Source organism: Aspergillus novofumigatus (genome assembly GCF_002847465.1).
Source record: "Aspergillus novofumigatus IBT 16806 chromosome Unknown P174scaffold_2, whole genome shotgun sequence".
In the NCBI taxonomy this organism is placed as follows: domain Eukaryota; kingdom Fungi; phylum Ascomycota; class Eurotiomycetes; order Eurotiales; family Aspergillaceae; genus Aspergillus; species Aspergillus novofumigatus.
The window spans coordinates 3,834,886-3,857,578 of NW_020194275.1; the positions used below are offsets into that span (position 1 = coordinate 3,834,886).

Genomic DNA, 22,693 nt, shown 5'->3' on the forward strand with positions numbered 1-22,693 from the left:
AAGCACGGACTTACCCGTACCGGCAGAACCGGTAAAGAATATGCTTTTGCCTTGGTTAACGACCGTGTCGAGGACATGACGCTGCTCATCACTGAGAAATAAGGACGCAATCTTTGGACGAGTTTGAAGTTGCTTGGAGTTGGTATCGCCTTTTTGGTTTCTCTTATGCTGTCGCCGTAGCTCTTTTTGCTCTTCCTTGATCGCACTGGCGGACTTGTTCCAGATAGCAGTGGGCTTGGGCCGAGCAGGGGTTTCTGGCTTCTTATATTCCTCCGCCTTTGTCGATTCCTCGTTCTTGGTGAGCCATGGTAATGTTCGACTACTATTTGGTTGCTGGAGGTGGTGAGGGGGCGAGGACGACCATGGAATCTGAACGCTACTCGACGGGGGACGTGATCGTTGGAGACTGGAGGTAATTCAGGATATTTTATATCGGAGGATATCAAATCAACTGTGACTCTTTCCGCGCTTTTTGAAACGTTATTTCCCGTTGAATTGACATTCGACGTCGACGTCGCAGTAGATTGGCCCCAATGCTCGGTCTCACAATTTTCGTCGGTGGAATGAAGGGTTCGGGTTCTTCAAAGTCCAAGTCTACATCATCATCGAAATCATTCTCATCGAAGTAAACAGCACTGTGTAGGGTCCCTAATGCAGATTCTCCAGCACTGCTCATCTCGATTTTTCGTTTAACGCCTATTGATTGTGGAGGTGGGGTCGGCTTCGGCTGCACGACGCCATTGCTGCGAAATAGATTGGACTGAAGGGGCTTCACAGGACCTGCGGAGTGGTCTTTGACGGCCTTCTTGAACATAGCCGCTTCCTGGGACGCTCCCAAAGGTCCAGCTGTTGAGTAACGAGCAGTACGCGAGATCAGTTTCGGACCATATATGCAGTATTGGCGGAGTAGAAAGAGGTCCCTTTTTGTAATTTTGGACACATGCATATAAACCTCGTCCTGTATGTGATGCAGATCCGTCGAATGAAAGAAAGACTGCAAAAGTTGATGATAAGGATGGTTATCTGGAACATTTCGCGACCCAAGTCGCGCGTTTCAATCCGCAATGCGGATAGAACGCGCTGCATTATCGCACGTGATACCGATAAGGAAACTTTATTCTTTTGCTTATCCGCATTGATAAGGACATGATTGTCAAGCATCAGTTTCCCACCTCTGCAATCTCCTCCCAAAAGACCAATTCTCCACTACTGTCATGGGGTAGTCTGGTGCTGCTGAGTATTTTAACTATTGATGCGACAGTGTCATTGAAGATTGGACTCCTACTTGAGTCTGCCCTTATACATACATAGGACAATGAGATGTATACTCGTACTCGACCAATGACGCAAGTAGTATTAGTTTCCGAGACCCTCCACACGATTGTTCAAAACCCGAAAAGCAACTCAAAATCAACTGGTCAATCCATTGAAGCCATTTTGATTTAATCAGCCTTAAGCAATAGCCTATATATCCAACCTTTGGTACTCCGAAAGTCGCGCAACATCAGGGCCATATGTCACGTGATCACGCATTTCCCGACGCGCGCGAATCAATATTGCGGAGTTTGCAAGTCTCGGTCCAACTCCAAAGCCCAACAGGCCTTGCAATCCTGCTTTGCCAATCATGAAGCATGGCACAGAACTCAACTTCCAGTAAGTACACGCTCAGATCAGTGTCCGCGACGGTGGCGCTGCTAATATCGCTTAAGACAAGGAACGCCCTCTTGCGGGGGTGGTCCTCTGCTTTACCTCTATTCTGCCAGAACAACGGGTATGCCCAATTCCGTGTTCATTTTGTCCAATTGGCAATACCGGCACAATCACTGACTGTCGGGACCCTATAGACTGAGCTCGCCACAATTGCCAGTCAGATGGGAGCAGCTCACAAGTTCGACCTCACGTCCGATGTCACACATTTGCTTGTCGGCGAGATCAATACCGCGAAGTATAAGTTCGTCGCACGGGAGCGGAGTGATGTCGTTGTTCTCAGACCGGAATGGGTTGAGGCAGTACGGCAGTCATGGATGCAGGGTGAAGACACCGATATTCGGGCGTTAGAGCAGCAGTATAGACTACCAACCTTCATGGGATTGGCTATCTGCATAACAGGCTTTGAGGATAGTATGAAACTCGTTCCGGTGCTCCTATCTGCTGATGAGGCTAACGGTCATTGTTAGTGGCTTATCGAAATTACATTCAGGATACTGCTGTCGCGCATGGCGCTGACTTTAGGAAAGACCTTACGAAGAGTGTAACCCATCTCATCGCGCGCAATACAGAGGGCCAAAAGTACAAATTTGCAACACAGTGGAACATTAAAGTCGTAGCCATGAAGTGGTTCACTGACAGCATCGAGCGTGGCATGGTTCTTGAGGAAACTTTATACCACCCTCTTCTACCACAAGAACAACAGGGTGTGGGCGCATGGAATCGCACAGTACCACCAGCCAAGGAGAAAGCTGCAGAAGCCGAGAATTCATCTAATCCTCGGCCTAGGAAGCTGCGCAGGATCGCAAGCACAAAGCTCGTTGACCAGAACGAAGGGATTTGGGGTGCTATCGTGGGTGCGGGATTCGAGAACAACGAGCTGAGAAGGCCAACGAACAGCCAGCCGAAGAATGAAGACGTCCCATCCTCGAAAATTACGAGAAAAGCATCCGTTATACAAGAAGCTAAATCCTTCGCTAGCGAGACCACGTTTGCAGAGGCCCAGGGATCTCGTCAGGACACTTTTGAAGTGAGACCCGCTAGCACCAATGGTTTCCTGGATGGCTGTTATTTCTTCATATATGGGTTTTCTCCCAAGCAGGTTTGTACCGCTAGCGTTTCTCCTTGTTCTGATCTGACCGTCCCAAGACCAGTGTACTGCGTCACCACCTTTCATACAATGGAGCTCAGCTCGTGAGCTCTTTAAGCGAGTTTTCGCGCCCAGAGATACCTAAGAGAGGGCATGGACTCTACACGATAGTGTCATATAAGACGCCACGGTCTGAGATCCCCTCCACAGATGATCTGGCGTTCGAGTGTGACGTGGTGACCGACATGTGGCTGGAGAGATGCCTAGAGGCGAAGACCCTAGTGCCACCCGAATCCCATATCGCATGTACTCCCTTACCTGTATTTCCCATTCCAGGTTGGTATAACATTTGAACGTCTTGAAACGTCTACTGACGGAGTTAGGATTCCATGGGATGAAGATCTGCTCGACCGGGTTTTCTCGCATCGACCTGTTGCATTTATCAAAGCTGATCGACTTAATTGGTGAGCCACTAGAATTGTATCAGCTTAAATGGTTACTGACTATGTAGGTGCTACATATGACGAGTACCTAACGCCGAAAGCGTCTGTTCTGGTATGTAATGACTCGCGCTCAATGAATAACGAAAAGCTGCGGCACACTTCCGAGTGGAAGATCCCAGCTGTCACAGTAGATTGGCTCTGGTCCTCCATCAAATCAGGACAGAGAAAGGCATTCGAACCATATATTATCCAGAGGTCGTCGCAACCTGAAAAGAGCTTGGAAGTGCGAGCCGGCTCTCGCACAGAGCAGAAACATCTATCCGAGTCATCTGATAAGCCCGACAGGACTGCGCAGCCAGACTCCCATACTACGGAATCAAAGAAATATGGTATGAACGGGTCCACCAAGGGCACTCCTGTTGAGAAGTCGTCCAAACCCAGTAGCGAAGATGAATTAGTGAAGCCACCACTACCATACAAACGACCATCACAGTCAGCATCAGTCTCACCTGCCAAAGAAACCAAACCAACAACCACAGCCTCGCCCTCAAACAAGCGAAAAGCATCAGACAGTGGCACAACCTCCGCGCAATCCGCAATCGAACTCGCCGTAAGCGGATTTCTCAAGCAAGCACGAGCAGCAAACTCGCGCTCAAAATCCGATACAACAGACCAGGAAAGCGATAGCCTCCGTCGAAGGCGCCGGAAACCGCTCCTCGGACGAGCACCATCACACTCCTCCGCACAGGGCGTCTTCTCTCGCGCCAGCTCAATCGACACGCTCAACGAAGACGGATGCGGCAGTGCCGTGGAAAGCATCAACACAGAGTGTTTCAACTCGTTCCTTGCAGGCGGGCGATTCGAGCCCTCGGAATCACAACGTCGCGTCGAGGAAGAAGAGAATGAAGAGCCTGCAATGACGCAGCTGAACTACGAGGATCCAGATGCCGTCAAAATGCGCGAAAAGCTTTTTAGCCACGCTGGCAAGCTCTCCAATGAAGATAAATCTGCCGATCAGGGCGTGGTTGTTGGTGAGGTCAGGGAACTGGAGGATGTTGGCTGGGGAACCGGTCGAAGGACGAGGAACGCGGTTAAGGATTCTGAAAACGAGTTGTAAATGAGGTTCATGATCTGATCTGATTTTATATGAGCTTTGCATCGCTTTTGGTGTCTATTTTTTGGTTTGTCCGGTGCATTGCATGGTATAATGGCGTCTTTTGTTCACTCAAGATTTGGGACATCAAGATTCACACCGATAGTGTCAACGGCCTGCGGATATTTTCCTCTCATGATTTGATGCATAAACATTGTTGGCTTCAATAATAGTGGGTATGTATCATTCTGAAGCTTAAAAGGTGCCTCGCCATGTGCATTAGGCGAGAGTATTACTAGTCCTAAGCCACGTACACCGTGACTGATATTCGGGATATTGCTCATACGACCTTATCTACAGTGAGCAAACGAGCAATGCAGAGTCGCCATTGTTATAAGAGACAGAGAAGGATTCTCAAATTAGAGGTAAAATCAGGTACATTTTATAATAAACAAAGGGCTCAAGGGTACGCCGTTGGGGATATCTAGTAAGCAAAGGTGGAATGAAGAGCGGCCGCTACGCTATTCATCAGCCATAGAGACTGTATAGCGAAGGAGAACTCTTTCAGAACCCCAGGGAAATGGGTGCGGACAAGGAAAGATTGTACAGGACTTTGAACAAGCGGAAGATGTGTGAGAAGGGAAGGAGAAAATGCAATGACATGAGTCAAACAGGGGAAAGGAAGGGCGAAATTCATGTAGCGTCATAATGTTTGTACAGACAAGGCTCAACCTTGAATGGCGGGCAGGCCTCCAGGCAAGGGGGCGTCAAGATCAATATTCTCAACGGACCGTCGGTTCTCTCCACTATCCCGGAAGAGATTTGAGAAGTATTTACTTGCGACCTCGCTCTCGTGCTTCGTCTTGCTGACCTCCTGCTTACGTCTTCCGAGGTCCTCAATGCCTTGAGCGAGGCTGGTCTGCAGATTGCCGGCGGGTATACGGAGGATGCGGCGGACCTCAGTCGAGATACGAGTGGCATTGGAGTGCACGTAGTCCATTTCGGACAGAGTAGCGGCAAGCTTGCGCGAGAGACGAGGGGGAAGTGTATGCGGGATTGAAGAAAGCATGTACGCAGTGGTCAAGACGGCTGTTGAAGTTAGCTTGAAATCGCGTATAGCAGAATTGAAGACGACACGGAACTTACCAGCAGCGACGATACCAGGTAGGAGGAGACGCCGCAAGTTGTTAGGCCCAAGGATTTTGGCGGCACTGAACATGCTATCTACCCAGCTGCCTCCGAAGGCTCGACCACCGAGGACTGTCACGGCAGTCATGGCAATTCCAGTGCCAGCCATCTTCTCCTGCCGTTCCCACAACCCGGTAATATCAAAGAAGTCCCAGATCTCCACCTCAGTGTCGACCTGTCTAGCTAGGGTGTGGCGACGACCACGGCGGAACATTGCATCAGCACGGAAGTTCAATGGAGCGAACTTGTCCTCTCCAACATGTAGCAGACCAATGTTCTGAATGAATCCCACTCCTTGAACAGACTTTGCCCGCGCATAGTCCTCGCAATCGGCGACGGATGTAGCGATCTGCTCCAGCATTGCTAGTTTGAGATCCTCAGCATACTGGAACGCAGAGAACAGACCAGGGTACTCAACACCTAGGTCTGCCTCGGACACTCGCGAGATGGTGTCCGTTAATGTTGAACGCGTATGGTTGTAGACATCCTCGCACGAGTCATCAATACACTTTTCAACTTCATCACCGAGCTCAATCTGTTTCTTCTTGCCATTTTCATAGGCTGGTTCGAGCTTAGCAAGCTCGTCTGTAACGCGCTTGAGTTCCGACTGAGCGATGTCGCGATTAACAGCTGCTAATGAATTGATATCCGTAAGCAGGTTGAGGAGATATGTTCTCGCAGGCGCGAGCTTGGAACGAGCGCGCTTCTCCAGGACAAATCGTCTGAGAGAGCTCTCCAGGTTCTCAAAATCTCGAATCTTCTCCCTCTCCTTTCCTTTGCCCTTCCCTTTATCGTCAGACTGGTCGTCATCATCATCTCCATGAGGATCAGAACCTCCACCGCTGCCACCACCAGATTGCTCCATCTGGATGGGAGGCGCAACTGGGACGGCATTACTGGAAACAAAATGAACCAGCTCAGCAGCTTCCTTATACGTACGAGGACTGAGCTTGCCAATCTGATCCAGGATCATGCGTTCGCAACGTTGCTTATCACGAATCTGATCAAACCCATTGACAACAATGAAGATGTAAGCCTTCTCATGAGCAGCATTCAAGATGAACTCTTTGGCGGAAAGAGTAAAGTGGTTGGCGGCGGATACCACAAAAACAACCACATCAATTTCCTCCTGCCGAGCGAAAACGGCTGTCGTCTTTAACGAGTCTGAGTTGAGGCCAGGTGCATCAATTAAAGCGATATCCACCACCCCATTGTTGAGAAGAGATTCATCAATCGTTCGGACGTCCTTCACATAGACCTTGCATTGCATGTACTTGGAGTTGTCGATAACGATGTTTTCCAGTTCCGGGAGAGAGTACACATCGTAGGTACTTTCATCGTTGCGATTGTATTGCTTGTTCTTGTGTACCGCATGTACCTCCTCGACTCCACTGTTCTCTCGCGCATCGAGAACCTCGCAGAAAATGCTAGTGCAGGGTTGCTGGTCCTCGGGGAGCACCTTGCGACGCAGCAAAGCGTTACAGAAAGTCGATTTGCCGGCATTTAAGTCTCCCGTAATTAGCACCTTGCTTGATGTGTCCTCGATCCTGTCTCGCAAAGAAAGAAGGTGTTTGATGCTCTGACTGATTTTTCCGTCCAAAAGTGAGGCAATCGAGGCCTTCTCCAGGGAATGTACCAACTCGGCCTGTGACAAAGCACCGAGTTTCAGATCCAACTTCAAAATCGAGAATTCCTGCGCAATCTGTGGGCTCATCAATCTTGGTTCCGGTGTAGGTCGGCGTTCGGCAGCCGCACTCGACTCCGCCAAGTCGTCGCTTCCTGACATCGTGGCTGCGCGTCGCATTTGTCCTGGCCGGGGGAAAGGCTCCGATTGATCGTGTTCACTTTCGAAATATGACTGACTCTGTCGTAAACCGGGTCTCTGCGAATCCGAGCCGGGGCTACCCGGAGCGCTCTGTACAGATGGATAGTGTGCTGGCCATTGGCGGTTCATATCCTGAAGCTCCTTCAACGTTTCAATCGTCCGGGAAATCGCACGCCCGAGTTTCGTCCGATTCGAGTTACTGAAAAGAAGACTTGTCAGCTTCTCAAAACGAGTTGTAGCTAATTTGTCCGCACATACTAGAGTAGTTGATGAACATGGCTGGCAATAACCTGCTTCTCATGCTCGGCTGTATCAACCACACGTCAGTAACAATGCTCCAATTGCACCCCCTTGTCATCCCAACATGAACAGAACCACGAACCAGCTGGATTCCAATTACTCGTACCAGGAGGTGTAGGCACCGGCGTCGGTTTATCAACCATCAAATCCGCTCGCCACCCAGCTCCCTCATCACCATCCATCACACTTCCGCTCGGGATACTTCCTCCATAACCCGAATCCGCATTCAACGAAGCCATGAGAGCCGTGGCGCTCTCAGACGTCGACCCATTCCCGACAGTCATGTATGTAGGCGGGGGTCGTGGATAAAAAGGGTTGTTCTCCGAGGGAACATCCTCGGGAGGGTGCCGAGAGGATCCCTCTCCGGCCGATGCGCCCTTGCCGGGGAAATACTCCTGACTCATGACGAATATCGTGTGCGTTGCATCGAATTCGAGAATAACAGGATGGAAGGGTGTTTGGCAGAACGGGGTTTAGGTGACGGTGATGGTTCCACCGGGAAATTTCATGACGGCAGGCGTTGAACTAGGCCCGAAAGGGGCTGGCGGCAGCATGTGACTCCCTCCCGCAGTAATCAATAATGGCCGCGTATTATTGCTCGTTACCCAGCCTCTGCTTAAGTGGGTTGATGTCACCGCATCATATTCACCGCAGGCTTCCATCTGATAAACATACTGCTGCGCATAACAATTGCCGTTTGTCAGGTGGCACATTTACTTTAGCCGCTGTCTTCAATCGCTACATAGATCTGTCGTGCTCATCATGAATGTACGTGGTACACCACACTACCTCTTGTTCCCCACTTACAGGACTCTTCTAGATCGTCGAGTGGGCATTCGGGAAGCGCATGACGCCAGCAGAGCGTCTGCGCAAGCACCAAAGAGCGCTCGATCGGACGCAGCGAGAACTAGACCGGGAACGAGTCAAGTTGGAAAATCAGGAGAAGAAGCTGATTCAAGACATTAAAAAGAGCGCCAAAAATGGCCAAATCGGAGCCTGCAAGATCCAAGCGAAGGATCTGGTTCGGACGAGGAGGTATGTATAGCATGACTCCAATCTTTTTCCTTCACTGTATCTCTTGATTAATTTGTCACTTGCGATTAGGTACATCCAGAAATTCTATCAAATGCGGACGCAGTTACAGGCCATTTCCCTCCGTATTCAGGTACGGCAGCTGTTTGAGATCTGGCGGATCAGTGCGCTGACAGTGACATACAGACCGTCCGAAGCAATGAACAGATGATGCAGTCTATGAAAGGAGCCACGATGCTTCTAGGAAGCATGAATCGCCAGATGAACCTCCCCGCGCTTCAGCGGATTGCGATGGAGTTTGAACGAGAGAACGATATAATGGACCAACGGCAAGAAATGATGGACGATGCCATAGACGAGGCTACAGGTCTAGAAGGAGAGGAAGAGGAAGGCGAAGACATCGTGAAGGAAGTTCTGGATGAAATTGGTGTTGACCTCAACCAGGCGGTAGGTCCATCCAGCGGGCTAGTTCTCATTCTTGCGCTTTACTGACATTTCTACCACAGCTGGGTGAAACCCCGTCAGATATTCAGAAGACAGCGGTTGGCGAGACCAGAGTTGCCGAAGCGGTTGGAGCCGGTGGTGGGACTGCCAGCGATGACGATCTTCAGGCCAGGCTGGACAGCCTTCGGCGGTAACGATACGAGACTCGACCAAATTCCTCCCTTACGCCTATACGAATATCCACTTAGGAATATGTTTCTATTGCTAGATGGGGTACTGGGGATATCCTTAATGAGTTACGAATGTCAATAATTCCTTTTATCAGAGGTCCTGTGGTTTTGTCAGCATTCGGAGGTCTACTTACAGTACGGCTCGCACACTAGGTTGAAAATGATCTGATGTAATCGAGTCATGGATCTCTATGAGGAAAAACTAAAATTAGCTGGGAGGAAACAACTTCGTCACAGTCATACATCACCGGTGAAATGAAACGCTTGCCTGTATACTTTTCGCCGAAAAAGGGAAGTCTATCACGCATTCTACGCGGGATCTGGTGAAATGCACATCCAACTTCGCTAGACGAAATACTCGCGAGGTATATCTGGTCGCCTGAACAATTTGTCACCGTGACAAGCCCATTGGCCGAACCAAGGAAACGAAATCAGCTCGCTGAGTCTTGGTCGCTGCTTTGGGTCCCTTTGGAGCATCGTTCGCAGCGCGTCCACGCAGTCCTGCGACAAATCCTCCCGGACAGCCAATTCCTCGTTGATCATTCGCTTCCGTCTGGCATAAGCTGCGTCCCAACGGGTCCTTCGTCGTATAGTTCGGGAGGCTCCTGCCAACGGCCATCGATAAACCTGCAAGCGAACTCGCCAATGGTCCTAATCTCATCGTCCCATTCCGGATCCTCCCAGGGTGCGTATCCGTGCAGCAAACAAAACACCTCCACTGCATAATTCCAGAGTGCGGTTTGACGCGTATCGTTTCTGCATTTGACTTGTGCGATTCCACGGGCTGTGTTTCTGACATGGACGCGCCATTGGGGCTTCAGCAACTCGATTGCAACCTCTGGAGGCAGTAGATATTCTTGCCAAAATACGTAGGTGTGGGAGTTTTCCAGGAAGTCACGATCATCCAGCCCAAAGCCCATTATTCCAAAGTCGATCAGTTGTGTCTGTATCCAAGAAGAGACTGTTAGCCAGGCCCTGAGGGTCAACTTTAGGGAAATCGGAGACGAATCTTGGGGAGGGAAAAAAGAAGCAACAGAAGAAAAGCAAGCCTTGCATCTTCAACAGAACTGAAATTCTGAAATTTACTTACGTCAAGATTCTCGTCCACGAGGTAATTGCGATAGGACATGTCGTCATACGTGATGCTCATATCACGGAGGTAAGCGATTGCTTCCAAGAGCTGCGTCGACACCTTGCAGGCCTGAAGCTCATTCAACCTTGGCTCCTTTTCACGAGTGCGGAGATGGCCCCCTTCAATAGCCCAGACTTGGTCCGTCTCTTTCATTCCCTTTGAGAGTTGGAGTGTATCGTAATCGATACAAGCGGACATGACAATCGCGACCTTGTCCTTCTCAGTATAGACAGAGTGGAGGGTTGGAAACCTTGGGCTGCGAGTCAATAAGAGCATGATCATTGCTTCACACGGTATATAACGAACTTTTCCACCCTCTTCAAAGAACATCATTTCGGCTACATGTGACCCATCACCCATGGCCGCAATGGTGTTATGGTCGTTAACCTTGATGGCAAAGTTAGCCTGTCCATGAGGAGTGTTTTTGTGGGCAAGGAACACGGTGCCGAAGCCTATGTCAGGTCATTAGCTACTAGTCAAAGACGAATCAACCCGCAGAGAAGAAACAGGTGGACATACCTCCAGAACCAATGCAACCAGACAGTCTCACCTTCCGACGAAGCTTTTGGCACATACCGTGGAGTCTTGCGTTGACAGTTTCGCGCCCACCCCTTGATCGCTCTATGGACCTTGCAACCTTCGTTTGAAAGGTATGGCTGTCAGGTCTGTGTTTTTTGGTCTGGTTCAGAGCGGCCGCGCCTAGGCCGTACTTGTGAGAGCACCGGGAGACTCGTTGTCCTCCCCTCAGATACAGGCTTGTCTTCAGTCGGCCCGCAATGACTCGATGAAGAAGTGGGAATCTTTCTGAAACCGCACTCTCTGGCTGAATGAGAAGGGGAATAATCTTGTCGAACCGGCGGGTATCAGCAGGTATTCTCTGAGGGTCTATGCCCAAATTGGCCGTAGCACCAACACCATCCGAGTCAGTCATGTCGCTCCCGGCTGTATCATTTGGGGCAACGCTCGGATTTGTCGCATTGTTTGCAGTCGTTGCATTATTCGCATTTGTGCCATTTGCTCCATTCGTCCCATTTGTTCCGTCCGTCCCAGAGTCGTCAGGATTGAAGACCGGACTGTTCTTGGCGTATGAAAGTGCATCTCCCCTTGGGGTGACGCCGCGTGGGGTGTAGCTGTCGAACCTGAGGCCTGGGCTACCTGCAGCAGCTTCTTTTGGGGTGTTGTTTGAATCTGACATCCTAGCATATGCAAAAGCTGAAAAGGTTGTATAAATAGAAAGAGTCAACGTTAGAGTGATGTTTTCTGGAATCTTCCCACAGTCATACGCGGGAAATGCGTATGCTATATACCCTGGAAAAGGCATGTCTACCTCCATAGATTGCTTTCAGATCGTCTATGCTGCAGTCCAAAAATAGAAGATTGATGAAGTTATCACGGGCCGGACGTTGGTCCATTGTTCAGTGACAAAGGGCAATACTCAATGTTGTGGTTGATAAAGACATTAACCCGACAAACGAAATAAGCAGTGTCAACAAAGGGTTTCATGTTGAAATTTCCCTGAGTTCTAGACAAAGAGATTGCGGATATGGAGATGCCCTTCTCATATGGAAGTCATTGTCCTCTGACAATTTGAAAGGGCTCTTTGGACACTCTTCAGCTCTTTAGCGGTTTCACAGAACATGGTACTCTCTTGTTGCAGTCTCCAACTGATAAATATCTCAGCACTAGAAAGACAAGGGAGCGTTTCGATTCGGATATTGCATGACAAAGAGACCCTGTCATGGAACTATTCTAACTCAATCTTTGTTGGCCTCCAAAAGGCATCCGGTTCCGTAACCAGGAAGACAACGTCAAAGGGGTCATCTGTGAATCAGGGGCTTTAGTTTTTGGCAGGAATTGTTTAAGTGTTAGGATTATCGAGGACAACTACAGAGTCCTGTTTGTGCCCATCTTAATTCCAAGCCCTACTAGTAGTGTCCCCGCCACGATATATTTCGCAATAAGACCACACACGAGACATCAAATCACTACTGATTTGAGGCCAGCATTGCTGCTTCACTTAAATCACAGTCCAGCCGAGTTTTTCTAAGCTATATAAAATAATCAACTGACAGGATGACGAGGCGTGTCTCAGTCTTTCACGGCAAAAAAAGGGTAAATTCTGCACGCCAGGGCAACATAACCAGAGGCCAAAAGCCATCCACCCCTGCCACATAATTATTCGATGACTGGGAACTATGAGCGATATTTTCAATCAAAATGGGCCAAAAAAAAGACTCCTTTCAAGCCACAGTAATCATGGATGACTTGCCCTGCAGGTATTCGGTATCTTCAAGCAAGTCAACAAGACTGCAGAAACAAAGAAGCATATCCACTTGACATGTGGCCTGTGGGACTTGCATGGTTATTACTGATTACCACTGCAAGTCAAAAGGCAAGGATACAGTAACTACGGAGTAGACTAGTTACTTAAAACATGATAGTATGCATTGTGGATGGCTGATGAGAATGACTGCACAAAGGCGCGATGGTGCCTGCTTTGAGCGTCTCTTGGCTGCAGGATCGAGCGGCACGGAGTGCTCAATCCTCCCTACTTGCATGTTCCCATCCACCAGTCACAGAACGAAGGCACCATCACCAAAACAAAATCCAACACTGGGGGTAGGTGACGTTGTAAGGCAGACTAGGCTGCAATTCTAGCAGAGCCTCGTGGAAAAAGCAACTCATTGTTTTGGAGACCGGCGGTGATGCAGCTGCACGGTGGTACACGGCATCCGCAGCGAACAGGATGAATCATCTATATCCCCAACATCGTATTCCGTACATCAAAATCATGTTTTGCTTACTCTCTGAGCTAGACCAACATTGAGGGATGTCCTCGATTGGACCCTGATTCTACTCTGTACTATGTCTTCTGCACAGCCACTGCTTTGCGGCTGAGGCCTCCACGACCAGGAGGAACAGCCTCAGCAACCAGGCCAGACCTTCGCAGGAGACTTGCCCGGGCACATCCTGCGCCCCATTACAGTCGTGTTTCTGTGCCTGAGATGCAGCTCTGCGGCACCTCTGGTCATTATTTTCTTATCATCGACGAATCATCCACCTGACCAGGGGGACTTGCGCATGAGTTCATCCCCTCAAGGGTCGAAAACCTTTTCTGTCGCGTGTGAAGAGTGTCCAGATCAAATGGCAAGGCAGAAGCGCATGGAAACTTCACACCCTGAAACCTGAGTGGTCACTCAGCAGCGGCCTTTTTGCATTGAAAAGGCCGAAAGAGCCCCTCCAGGTCCTACTTCTGCCTGGAGCTTAAAGATGTCTCTGTGTCCTTTCCATTAGCCTTGATGTTTATGGTCTCATCATCATCTGTATATGCCATTAAGTGCCCTCAACTCTGGTATTCCTTGTTTGACCCCTACATGTTGTATTAGCCTGGAGACTCTTCCCTTACCTCTGACTGTACTCTCGTCTTGGTGCTGGTACAGAAAGTACTCTTCTGCAGACCATGGTGATCGTCAATCAAAATATGGGCCCGCCTGTCCCTCCTCTTCATCACCCACCAGCTCATCCGCACGAGGACCCTCGCATCATTCAGCACCGTGTTCCTGGCCAGATAGATCCTGCATATCTGGCGGACCAAATGGATCAGCTTCATGTGGACCCCCAAAGGTCTGCCCAAAGCTACCAGCAAACAGGTCACTCCGAACCCATCAGAGAACACACGCGTTCTCCATACTATTACATTGGGTACACCTTCTTCAAGGCCGAGGCAGCACCCGGCCAAAAGTCCACTTGGAACCAAGTCGAGAAAACAAGGATGAACTTGAGCCAGGCAGACCTGTTTCAGTTGGTGCAGAAGCGAGCAAAGAAGTCTACTGCTGTTGAGCAATATCAAGCACTATCGAAAGTGAAACGAAACCATGTGGATCAGTTAATCAATGAGCACAGACGCAGTGACCCTCGATTTGAATGGACCTGCGCGTACATCAAGGAAGATTTCAAGCCGGTCAAAGGCAAGGGTGCTCGTCGGGGTGATTTTGAAACGCTCTCGATGGATGTGGTGATTGTGAGAAGGCCGGTGACGGTCGAACCCGGGGATGGCCAGACTTATCCCCAACCCAGGGAGGAGCACCCTGTCGATCCCAACAACTTCATGGCAGAAGATGTGCGTAGGCCGAGAATTGTCGAGATAAATGGCCAATGGAGTGAACCGGCTATCAACCATGCACAGATGCCAGCAAACACGAATCAAACGCAGCAACATCCTCAGCATGCGTACCAGCAACTACATTTCCCTCCCCAGGGTCACGCTGATGCAAGGCAGCAGCACCATCAACAGACGCAATGGCCATTGCACCAACAACCAGAAATACAGCATCACGGGGTACCTCAACCAGGCAACAATCCTCAATTTCAGCCACAAAATCCGGGTATCCGGATTATCCCAGTTGCTCCTAATGGACATCCTCAGAGCCATGATCGTGGTCTTGGTCCCAATCAAGTCAATCATCATGCGGATCAACCCTTCATGAGGCCAGAAATCCATAATCAAACCAAAGCGAATAAAACTTATACACCCCGGTCGTCAAGTCTGCACGCCGCGCCCGAAGCAGAGTGGCCTCCTGAGTCGAGCAGCCTAGGAGATGACGATTCCGAGCTGTTTGACTTTGAGGACGAAAGCTCAGCTACCGACGGCTCCGAGGACATCATTGACGAAGCGCCAAAAAGATCGAAATCATGGCGCGGAAGCCTTCATCATCGCCAGAACTCCGCATCAAGGCAAAATGGGCCAGAGGTCGCTTACAGGGCTCATTACCGCAAGAAGCCGACCAAGCCTGCTTCAGACTCGAAGCTCAACCGCAGCAAATACCCAGTCGGCTATGTCGAGGTAATCCCAGCAAGTAGCAAACAATCAAGCAAGCGAACTGTGAAGCCTCAATTGAAAGAGAGTGCCGCCCAGCAACAGCCCCGGAGCCGGCCCAAGATTGTGCAAGCACCCGCGAACTCGGCCGACCTCGACCTAGTACACCTCGGTGAGAAACTCCTTAAGGGTCGTGAGAGGAATGACATCAGAACGCGAATCCTGGATGATCGGGAAGCGAGAGTGGAACGGCGGGAGAAGCTGGTCGAGCATCAGGCCCGGATCTTGGACGAGAAACTCGAAGAGGCGCGTTATTTGGACCGACACCTGTCGCTTCGAGAACCAGGTCTCTTTCAGCGTCGACATTACCTGTGAAGTTCTCTGGCCATTTATTTAGGCTCCTTAACCCTCTCCTTATCCACTTCGATTGGATTTTCGTTCATTTTTTTTCCCCTTTCTGTCTCTCATGCTGTAATGTACACTTTCGGGGTTTCGGTCAATCGGTCAACAGGGATACCACTGGGAACATGGGCGTTACTAGTATATGTTGTCTCTTGGTAATTAGGTACATGCAATTGTACAGAACAATCGTACTGAATAGCCTACACTCCGCAGGTAGCTCCCTGGTCATCCTTTTCGTATTAGATGAGCCAATTGAAGAATCGTCTCATATGTAGCCCTCTACACGCAGCAGGACAGCTCATCAAGTCCCCGGTGAGCGTGGGCCAAGTGACGCAGTACAAGCGTTATCGATAAGCCCCTCTCTGTTTCTGCCAGTTCGGTAAGGCATCCAGCCCCGCTGTCTCCCGTTTTCTCTTCGTCTTCGTCATAAACTCCATAATAAACGTCGGTTACTCCAGGCTAGTGACTTCCTGCTTTTCTTCCCTCGTACCCATCTTTCCAGACTGTCAAGACTCATATCTTCCGCATATTTTCCCATTTCTTTCATTTCTCTATACACTCAGCCAAAATGCCTCGCCAATTCTTCGTCGGTGGTAACTTCAAGATGTATGAGCTCTAACCCAATGCCCCGCAATTCCCCTCGCAGTTTCACCATCCCAGCCTGCAACTGGACAGCTACTAACATTCTCGGTGCAATGATAGGAACGGTGTCACTGACACCATCACCTCCATCATCAAGAACCTCAATGAGGCCAAGCTCGACCCCTCCGTCGAGGTCGTCATCTCCCCCTCTGCCCTCTACCTCCTCCTTGCCCGCCAAACTGCCGACTCCAAGATTGGCGTTGCCGCCCAGAACGTCTTCGACAAGCCCAACGGTGCTTTCACCGGTGAAATCAGCGTTGAGCAGCTCAAGGATGCTAAGATTGACTGGGCTATTATCGGACACAGCGAGCGTCGTGTCATCCTTAAGGAGACTGACGAGGTACGTTTCTCGCTGGAATCTACTTTGCCGGATTGGGAATGGAATGGCTGACATGTCTGATTAGTTTATTGCTCGCAAGACCAAGGCTGCCATTGATGGTGGGCTGAGCGTCATCCTTTGCATTGGTGAGACCCTTGAGGTGAGTTATCCTATTCGCTCGGTTCTATTTCCGACGTATGCAGTAGACTTAACACTACATAGGAGCGTGAGGCCGGCAAGACCATCGACGTCGTTAGAAGGCAGCTCACTGCCGTCGCCAAGGAGCTCTCCAAGGAGCAGTGGCAGAAGGTCGTCATTGCCTACGAGCCTGTCTGGTTAGTCGCTCACAAACACGCTAATTCGCAACTAAACGCTAACAACACACTGCAGGGCCATCGGCACCGGCAAGGTCGCTACCACCGAGCAGGCCCAGGAGGTCCACGCTGCCATCCGCAAGTGGCTCAGCGACGACGTCTCCGCCGAGGCCTCTGAGAACGTCCGCATCATCTACGGTGGCTCCGTCAGCGAGAAGAACTGCCGCGAGCTGGCCAAGCAGCCCGATGTCGACGGTTTCCTGGTTGGCGGTGCCAGCTTGAAGCCTGCCTGTAAGAACTCCTCTCTGCCCGATTGATTGTCGAAGTTATAGACTAACGATGTGATATCTAGTCGTCGACATTGTCAACGCCCGTCTGTAAGCCGACATACAGGAAAACCTCCCTCACAAAATCCTGCTGCCGCTGTAGTAGTACCGGCAGGAATACAGATTTCGCAATCGATCTCTTGAGCGGCGCTCTGGGGAATTATATAAGCTTGCTTACCTTTGCCCATTCAGCTGGTGGAGTTCAGGCTATATATCTCAACGATAAGTAGGAATTGAATGTAAATAAAGTGAAGTATGCGATACAGCTGGTTCAGTCCTCTTAACGTTCGTAAAATCATGGATGAATTATATCCTAATCCATATTCAGGACGTAGTAGAAAGCGCTATATACAAAGAACGATGCAGGTCATATACAGAGTATACCTTAAATATGTTGCACTCACGATGAATACGAAACCGACACCCCAACACCATGCCAATACGACTTCCCAGAAACACCCCGCCAACAGACTGCCCGCCCCCGGCCGCAGTCGAATTCGCAGCCCACGAAGACGAAGAGAACGAACTCGGACCTAGCCCAACCCCGCACTAACCAGAAGCTCCTTCACGCGGCCCTCCCATAGCAACCGCACATTCCAGGACTGATCGACGCGGATCTTCAGCACTGATTCATTTTCTTCCTCTCCATTGTGCGCAGTGGGGGATTCCACGGGAGGAAAGGCAGAGGGATCGGCCATGCGCATCTTCCGCCTGGCCCATTCAAGGCCGTCGTCATCGATTGTGGGTTGAGGAGATTCCCTTCGTTTCCGCCATAGTTCGCAGCCGGCGACCATTTCGCTTTCCCAGCTGTAGACGTTGAAGCCGAAGCGGGAGCTGAAGGCTAGGTTGGGCGAGGCGCGGAGGGAGTAGGTGGTTGATAGGGAGCCGGTGAGTGGTGTTAGGACCAGGGTGAGGGTGTATGGGAAGGTGGAGATCGGAGTGCCGTGGTTTGAGGTTGTGGTTGTGCTAGATGTCGATGATGATGATGACGGCATCTCGGTGGCTGCTGGTAGGGTGCTGAACCTTAACCCAGTGGACATGCCGATGAGCGAAGAGACCGGGGAGTAATAGGCTTCTGCGCCGGCCGATAGTAGTGATAACCGCGGTGATGAGTTCTCCTTGGGATGGCGCGGGTCGGGGCCGAAGTTCCAGAGCCCCGCCAGCCGAACAAAGAATTGTCTGTGCTGAACAGGTATTCATTGCTATACTTGCCCGTGTCGTGGGAGAGTTGGCCCAGGAGAGAAGCTTGCGGCGCAGAGTTTGATAGAGGAGGCCCCCGGGTCGAGCAGACTGCCAATGACAGCTGCATGGTTGGTGAGATCCGGCGCAAGAACAAGGCATTCAGGGTAGTCGGGGGAGGAAGATGCAAAGTTGCATTGAGCAAAGTCGCCTTCCGCCCGAGTGAAGGTTGACTATCGCCATCGCCGGAGGGTTTGGACTTAGAGGATCCGAGTCCATCAAGAAGCGACTGCCACTCCCAATCTTCCACCGGGGCAACTGGAGGCTGAACTTGGCGATAACCGCGAGCTAGTTTACGCAGAGGAATAAGGGCGCTCCGACTGGGAGTATTGTTTAAAGGCACTGTGCTGTAGAGGTACGATACGGAGCCATCGATCAATCCAACTGTACCGAGGGTATAACTGGTCGCGAAGTGAGGAGTGGCTAGGGAGGAAAGATGGACGCGCAAACGCTCCGGCGTCGAGAAATCGAGTAATGCTGTAAGCAGTCAAATTGAGACTATGACTTATCAAAATTTATATGCGAGGTAATTCACATACATTGCGCTGTGGCTGTCAGGGACGAATATGAGTTGTCGCGGTTCCAGTTGGTCGCCTCGGCAAATGCCAATTGGATGTAGTCCATGAAGTCAAGCATTGTCAAAGATGTCTCAACTGAGTTCTTCAGCCCAGCCGTCGTTTAATATTATGAGTCCATCTCCAATGAACGAGAAATGAATCCGGCCCATGGACAACTAATGACGATGATGACTTGGAAACGGAAGTTGAAGCCCCAACATCATCAGCTCGTTTCCTCATACGACTTAGCGTAATCGGATAAGCCCCGCATCAACATTAATCCGCTTGTTATCAGAGAAGAAAAAAATAAATCGTATCTTTCTGCTCCTCCGAGTCAATTTTCCGAGTCTGTGTATTTCCGCATCCTTTAAGGCTTATACAGGCTCGCATCGGTATAATCACTTTCAGAAATCCAGACTCTATAATATTTCAGAATGCCTCGTTCAAAGCGTGCCAGAATCGTCCACGAGTCGAAGGTCACCAAGAAGTCCCACAAGGAACAGACCAGACGACTTTATGCCAATGTCCGCGAATGTGTCGAGAATTATGATCACCTATTCGTTTTCTCCGTCGATAACATGCGCAACACCTATTTGAAGGATGTGCGCACCGAATTTGCCGATAGTCGGTGAGTCTTCCCGATTTTCAGGATCAACCTCGCGACATATGCGTTTTAGAGTTGAATATGGCAGCGAAAACATCATCGTGCTTCAATTGCTGACATATAAAATAGTCTCTTCTTTGGCAAAACTAAAGTCATGGCCGTTGCCCTTGGCCACAACCCAGAGACCGAGGCCGCACCCAACCTGCACAAACTCTCTCCCTACCTGACAGGTGCCGTCGGTCTTCTCTTCACCTCGCGCGATCCCGAGTCCGTCCTCAGCTACTTCGACGCCTTCCGCCCCTCGACTTCGCCCGTGCCGGCACAGTCAGCACCCGGTCATTCAGCATCCCCAATGGCCTGGTCTACTCCCGTGCTGGTGAGATTCCTGCGTCCGAAGACGAACCCGTCAGCCACACGATTGAGCCGGAGCTGCGCAAACTGGGCGTCCCTACTCGTCTAGTGAAGGGCAAGGTCATGCTCGAGCTGACTGATGGTCAAGAGGGCTACCCTATCTGCAAAGAGGGAGAAGTTCTGGACTCGCGGCAGACAACGTTGTTGAAGATGTTCGGTGTCGCTACTGCCGAATTCAAGGTCGATCTAAAGGCGCAATGGACTCGGAGTACCGGTGAAGTTACGATCCTCGAGAAGGATGAGGGCATGGAGGTTGACGGACAGTAATTTCATGTCCAAGACCGTTCCTTTTCTTCTTTTACCCCCAAAATTTTCTGGGCATTGATTGGAGTTGGGCATAGGCGTTCTTTCGTTGTTTCTCTTTTTATATTCCTCGAAGATCATGAATTCATCCTAGATGTTGCTGGATGAGCGTACGATGGACATAGAATACCACGCGGAAAAGCAATTATGCAGGACATCTTCCATTCAGAGCAGAAAGCTACATGGTGACAAGCATAGATTACCGATTCTTACTTGCATACGAGGATTCTGGCATCGACATGGCCGTTAAATATGCCTTACCTGCGTCTCTTACCTGAGCATCCCCGGATCCCAACCAAATTGCACCTAGGAAAATGACGGCTACCTAAAATACATACTTACCCCGTGTAGAGTAACAGAGACCCTAAAAGGGCCGACACAACAAAACAAGATGGAAAACACGCAGAACAGAGGCGAGACCACGAGATCGTAAGGAGGAAAAGGGGCCATCACGAATAGTGCCTCCAAACCTTGACCCTTCGTAAAGGAAATAGTAACAAGTGAAGCCTTCAGCTGATGAAGATGCCTGGTGACAAGCAGAAAAAGGTGGCACATCGGTTCGACTGTGCGAATTGTTAATGCTTCCGTGGTCGTAAATGTCGGTGTTGACGTCTCAGTTGACCTTGCTTTACCCATTGCATCAAAGAGGACAAGGGAAGAAAGGAAAGATCAAGCGTAGATACCCACCAGCAAACCATGCTGACGCCTGGATGGGGAACTTAATCCAGTAAGGGAGGTTCAGTACCTCCTTTTAGCGCGAGGATCCTCATAGGAATCGTCCTCGTGATATCTCTTGCGGCCATAATCTTCCCGGCCACCATGTCTGTCACGTTCGCGGTCGCGATCACGGTCACGGTAGCGATCCCGATCACGGTCTCTGTGACGGTCACCTTCCCGATCACGGTCATGATCACGTCGGTCTCGCTCTGAGTAGCCTTCTCTGGGCTTAATAGGTTCGCGGTTGCTGCCAGTTACACCTGGGGCCCGGGCATCTCTCTCATACTTTCCACCACCAGCATAGCCGCCTCCAAAGCCAGCATTCCGGCCACCACCGGGACCGGAGGGGGCGTTTGGTGGAGCCTGTCCACCAAAGCCGTTGCGTCCGCCCTGATAACCAATCCCGCCACGAGGGCCAAAGCGATCGCCGCCGCGATATCCTCCTCGAAAACCTCTACCTCCATATCCGCCCGGAATCCGCCACCAAATCCTCCAGGGCCAGAAGGCGCACTGAAAGATCCAGGTCCGGTAGGACGCGAGGGCAAAGCCTTAGTATAGCCACGTCCTCCCAAGCCTCCGCCGAAGCGGCGAGGCTTCCAGCCTTTGACCGTGCGGCCACGTTCCACATCTACCAAGACACGTCGATCCTTGATTCGGATCCCATCTGTCTCTTTGTAGGCAGCTGAGTAGGGAGAAGGATGATCAGGTCAGCAAGGAGTCCAAACTTTTGGGGTCAAGAGAAGTCTCAAGAGGTTTCACTATAATTGTGAGTAGCAGTAGTACCTTTCATGTCCTTTTCACGCTCGTACACGATGAAAGCATAGCCCCTGTGTGGCTTCTTGGAGCCCTTCGGCGTGACTGTGTCTTTTACAATGCGGATCTAACAGAAGTTAGCTTTGAAATGCACGACGATGACAAATACACTCACTCTTTCAATTGGCCCAAATCTACCGAACTCTCGTTCTAGGTCGGACTCCTTCACGTCGTAGCTCAGTCGAGCAACAAACAGAGTTCTGAAGGGATCACCTCGAGCTTGAGGATCATTCGAAGGATCATCTAAGCAGATGGTTAGCACTCATGAGAGAATGTACAATCGATGGTCGAGGCCCTTACAAGATTGAAGGCATTCAGTTAACTGCCTATTCAGTCCCTCCTTTTTCTCGAGCTTCTGACGCCACTTGCGTTGCAGCCAGCTCTCTGTGGCATTGTAAGGAACTTCCTCTCCGTATTTCTTAAGTTCTCCAAGAAAATCTGCAACGCCGCCGATGCTACTCTTCTTGACATCTTCAGGTGCGCGATCAATGGGAGGAACGTAACGTAATGGTGGACGAGGCTGGAAGAGCGCCAGAAGGGGAGGGGGAGTTTGTCCGTCATTTTGACCCCTCAATGATTTTATTTCAAGCTAGCGACAACTTCTCGATGTGATCTGAAGTCATGAGCGGAAACGATAGGTAATAGTTTAGGTAGGTTCCCTCGGACTCAGATTCTCGCGGCCAGGTTGTTGAGAGTTTCGCGTTCCATTAGTAGCCTGGAACCACGGGACTGCAGAAGCGCCAGCC

General features: G+C 50.4%; 9 protein-coding genes across 9 annotated transcripts; 5 read left to right on the forward strand and 4 right to left on the reverse strand.

Annotated features, from left to right (window-relative positions):
• The first annotated feature begins 1,596 nt into the window (after positions 1 to 1,596).
• Positions 1,597 to 4,590, forward strand: P174DRAFT_449233 (BRCT domain protein). Its single transcript, XM_024828824.1, has 7 exons — positions 1,597 to 1,653; positions 1,710 to 1,771; positions 1,845 to 2,121; positions 2,178 to 2,809; positions 2,857 to 3,133; positions 3,181 to 3,261; positions 3,309 to 4,590. The coding sequence occupies exons 1-7, from the start codon at positions 1,632 to 1,634 to the stop codon at positions 4,355 to 4,357; spliced, it is 2,400 nt and encodes a 799-aa protein (XP_024686232.1). The 5' UTR covers positions 1,597 to 1,631; the 3' UTR covers positions 4,358 to 4,590.
• Positions 4,591 to 4,662: 72 nt separating this feature from the next.
• Positions 4,663 to 8,118, reverse strand: P174DRAFT_439405 (mitofusin). The gene is made up of 4 exons (XM_024826787.1): positions 7,729 to 8,118; positions 7,605 to 7,653; positions 5,480 to 7,545; positions 4,663 to 5,422 (listed from the first exon to the last, which is right to left on the reverse strand). Exons 1-4 carry the CDS (start codon positions 8,048 to 8,050, stop codon positions 5,061 to 5,063), a joined length of 2,799 nt encoding a protein of 932 aa, XP_024686233.1. The 5' UTR covers positions 8,051 to 8,118; the 3' UTR covers positions 4,663 to 5,060.
• A 290-nt stretch (positions 8,119 to 8,408) lies between these two features.
• P174DRAFT_418583 (ESCRT-III subunit protein DID4) lies at positions 8,409 to 9,316 on the forward strand (the record flags this gene model as incomplete). Its single annotated transcript, XM_024824700.1, has 5 exons — positions 8,409 to 8,414; positions 8,467 to 8,681; positions 8,751 to 8,811; positions 8,865 to 9,125; positions 9,185 to 9,316. The coding sequence occupies 5 exons, from the start codon at positions 8,409 to 8,411 to the stop codon at positions 9,314 to 9,316; spliced, it is 675 nt and encodes a 224-aa protein (XP_024686234.1).
• Positions 9,317 to 9,697: 381 nt separating this feature from the next.
• Positions 9,698 to 11,679, reverse strand: P174DRAFT_458269 (Protein kinase domain-containing protein; the record flags this gene model as incomplete). The annotated part of the gene is made up of 4 exons (XM_024829634.1): positions 9,698 to 9,898; positions 9,928 to 10,296; positions 10,443 to 10,936; positions 11,004 to 11,679. The coding sequence occupies 4 exons, from the start codon at positions 11,677 to 11,679 to the stop codon at positions 9,698 to 9,700; spliced, it is 1,740 nt and encodes a 579-aa protein (XP_024686235.1).
• A 2,265-nt stretch (positions 11,680 to 13,944) lies between these two features.
• Positions 13,945 to 15,675, forward strand: P174DRAFT_418585 (uncharacterized protein; the record flags this gene model as incomplete). The annotated part of the gene is made up of 1 exon (XM_024824701.1): positions 13,945 to 15,675. The coding sequence occupies one exon, from the start codon at positions 13,945 to 13,947 to the stop codon at positions 15,673 to 15,675; it is 1,731 nt and encodes a 576-aa protein (XP_024686236.1).
• A 470-nt stretch (positions 15,676 to 16,145) lies between these two features.
• Positions 16,146 to 17,580, forward strand: P174DRAFT_439408 (triose-phosphate isomerase TPI1). Its single transcript, XM_024826788.1, has 6 exons — positions 16,146 to 16,302; positions 16,396 to 16,684; positions 16,749 to 16,823; positions 16,886 to 16,998; positions 17,054 to 17,268; positions 17,330 to 17,580. Exons 1-6 carry the CDS (start codon positions 16,271 to 16,273, stop codon positions 17,356 to 17,358), a joined length of 753 nt encoding a protein of 250 aa, XP_024686237.1. The 5' UTR covers positions 16,146 to 16,270; the 3' UTR covers positions 17,359 to 17,580.
• A 36-nt stretch (positions 17,581 to 17,616) lies between these two features.
• P174DRAFT_439410 (mitochondrial distribution and morphology protein 10) lies at positions 17,617 to 19,292 on the reverse strand (the record flags this gene model as incomplete). The annotated part of the gene is made up of 5 exons (XM_024826789.1): positions 19,082 to 19,292; positions 18,512 to 19,019; positions 17,873 to 18,482; positions 17,776 to 17,852; positions 17,617 to 17,647 (listed from the first exon to the last, which is right to left on the reverse strand). The coding sequence occupies exons 1-5, from the start codon at positions 19,176 to 19,178 to the stop codon at positions 17,617 to 17,619; spliced, it is 1,323 nt and encodes a 440-aa protein (XP_024686238.1). The 5' UTR covers positions 19,179 to 19,292.
• A 140-nt stretch (positions 19,293 to 19,432) lies between these two features.
• Positions 19,433 to 20,616, forward strand: P174DRAFT_439411 (ribosome assembly factor MRT4). The gene is made up of 3 exons (XM_024826790.1): positions 19,433 to 19,727; positions 19,833 to 20,027; positions 20,048 to 20,616. Exons 1-3 carry the CDS (start codon positions 19,534 to 19,536, stop codon positions 20,379 to 20,381), a joined length of 723 nt encoding a protein of 240 aa, XP_024686239.1. The 5' UTR covers positions 19,433 to 19,533; the 3' UTR covers positions 20,382 to 20,616.
• Positions 20,617 to 21,155: 539 nt separating this feature from the next.
• Positions 21,156 to 22,570, reverse strand: P174DRAFT_510620 (U1 small nuclear ribonucleoprotein 70 kDa; the record flags this gene model as incomplete). Its single annotated transcript, XM_024831693.1, has 6 exons — positions 21,156 to 21,592; positions 21,619 to 21,816; positions 21,918 to 22,014; positions 22,063 to 22,190; positions 22,248 to 22,516; positions 22,548 to 22,570. The coding sequence occupies 6 exons, from the start codon at positions 22,568 to 22,570 to the stop codon at positions 21,156 to 21,158; spliced, it is 1,152 nt and encodes a 383-aa protein (XP_024686240.1).
• Between the last annotated feature and the right edge of the window lie 123 nt (positions 22,571 to 22,693).

Excerpts from the sequence above, each read along its gene's own strand:
- P174DRAFT_439411 (XM_024826790.1), top strand. The coding sequence starts at position 19,534 with ATGCCTCGTTCAAAGCGTGCCAGAATCGTCCACGAGTCGAAGGTCACC. Across the intron at positions 19,728-19,832 it reads ACCGAATTTGCCGATAGTCG|TCTCTTCTTTGGCAAAACTA; the intron begins GTGAGTCTTCCC and ends CATATAAAATAG.
- P174DRAFT_439405 (XM_024826787.1), bottom strand. The coding sequence starts at position 8,050 with ATGAGTCAGGAGTATTTCCCCGGCAAGGGCGCATCGGCCGGAGAGGGA. Across the intron at positions 7,654-7,728 it reads GAGTAATTGGAATCCAGCTG|CCGAGCATGAGAAGCAGGTT; the intron begins GTTCGTGGTTCT and ends TGGTTGATACAG. Across the intron at positions 5,423-5,479 it reads ACCTGGTATCGTCGCTGCTG|CCGTCTTGACCACTGCGTAC; the intron begins GTAAGTTCCGTG and ends TAACTTCAACAG.
- P174DRAFT_449233 (XM_024828824.1), top strand. The coding sequence starts at position 1,632 with ATGGCACAGAACTCAACTTCCA. Across the intron at positions 1,772-1,844 it reads CTATTCTGCCAGAACAACGG|ACTGAGCTCGCCACAATTGC; the intron begins GTATGCCCAATT and ends GGGACCCTATAG. Across the intron at positions 3,262-3,308 it reads AAAGCTGATCGACTTAATTG|GTGCTACATATGACGAGTAC; the intron begins GTGAGCCACTAG and ends CTGACTATGTAG.
- P174DRAFT_439408 (XM_024826788.1), top strand. The coding sequence starts at position 16,271 with ATGCCTCGCCAATTCTTCGTCGGTGGTAACTT. Across the intron at positions 16,824-16,885 it reads GCATTGGTGAGACCCTTGAG|GAGCGTGAGGCCGGCAAGAC; the intron begins GTGAGTTATCCT and ends AACACTACATAG. Across the intron at positions 17,269-17,329 it reads TGCCAGCTTGAAGCCTGCCT|TCGTCGACATTGTCAACGCC; the intron begins GTAAGAACTCCT and ends TGTGATATCTAG.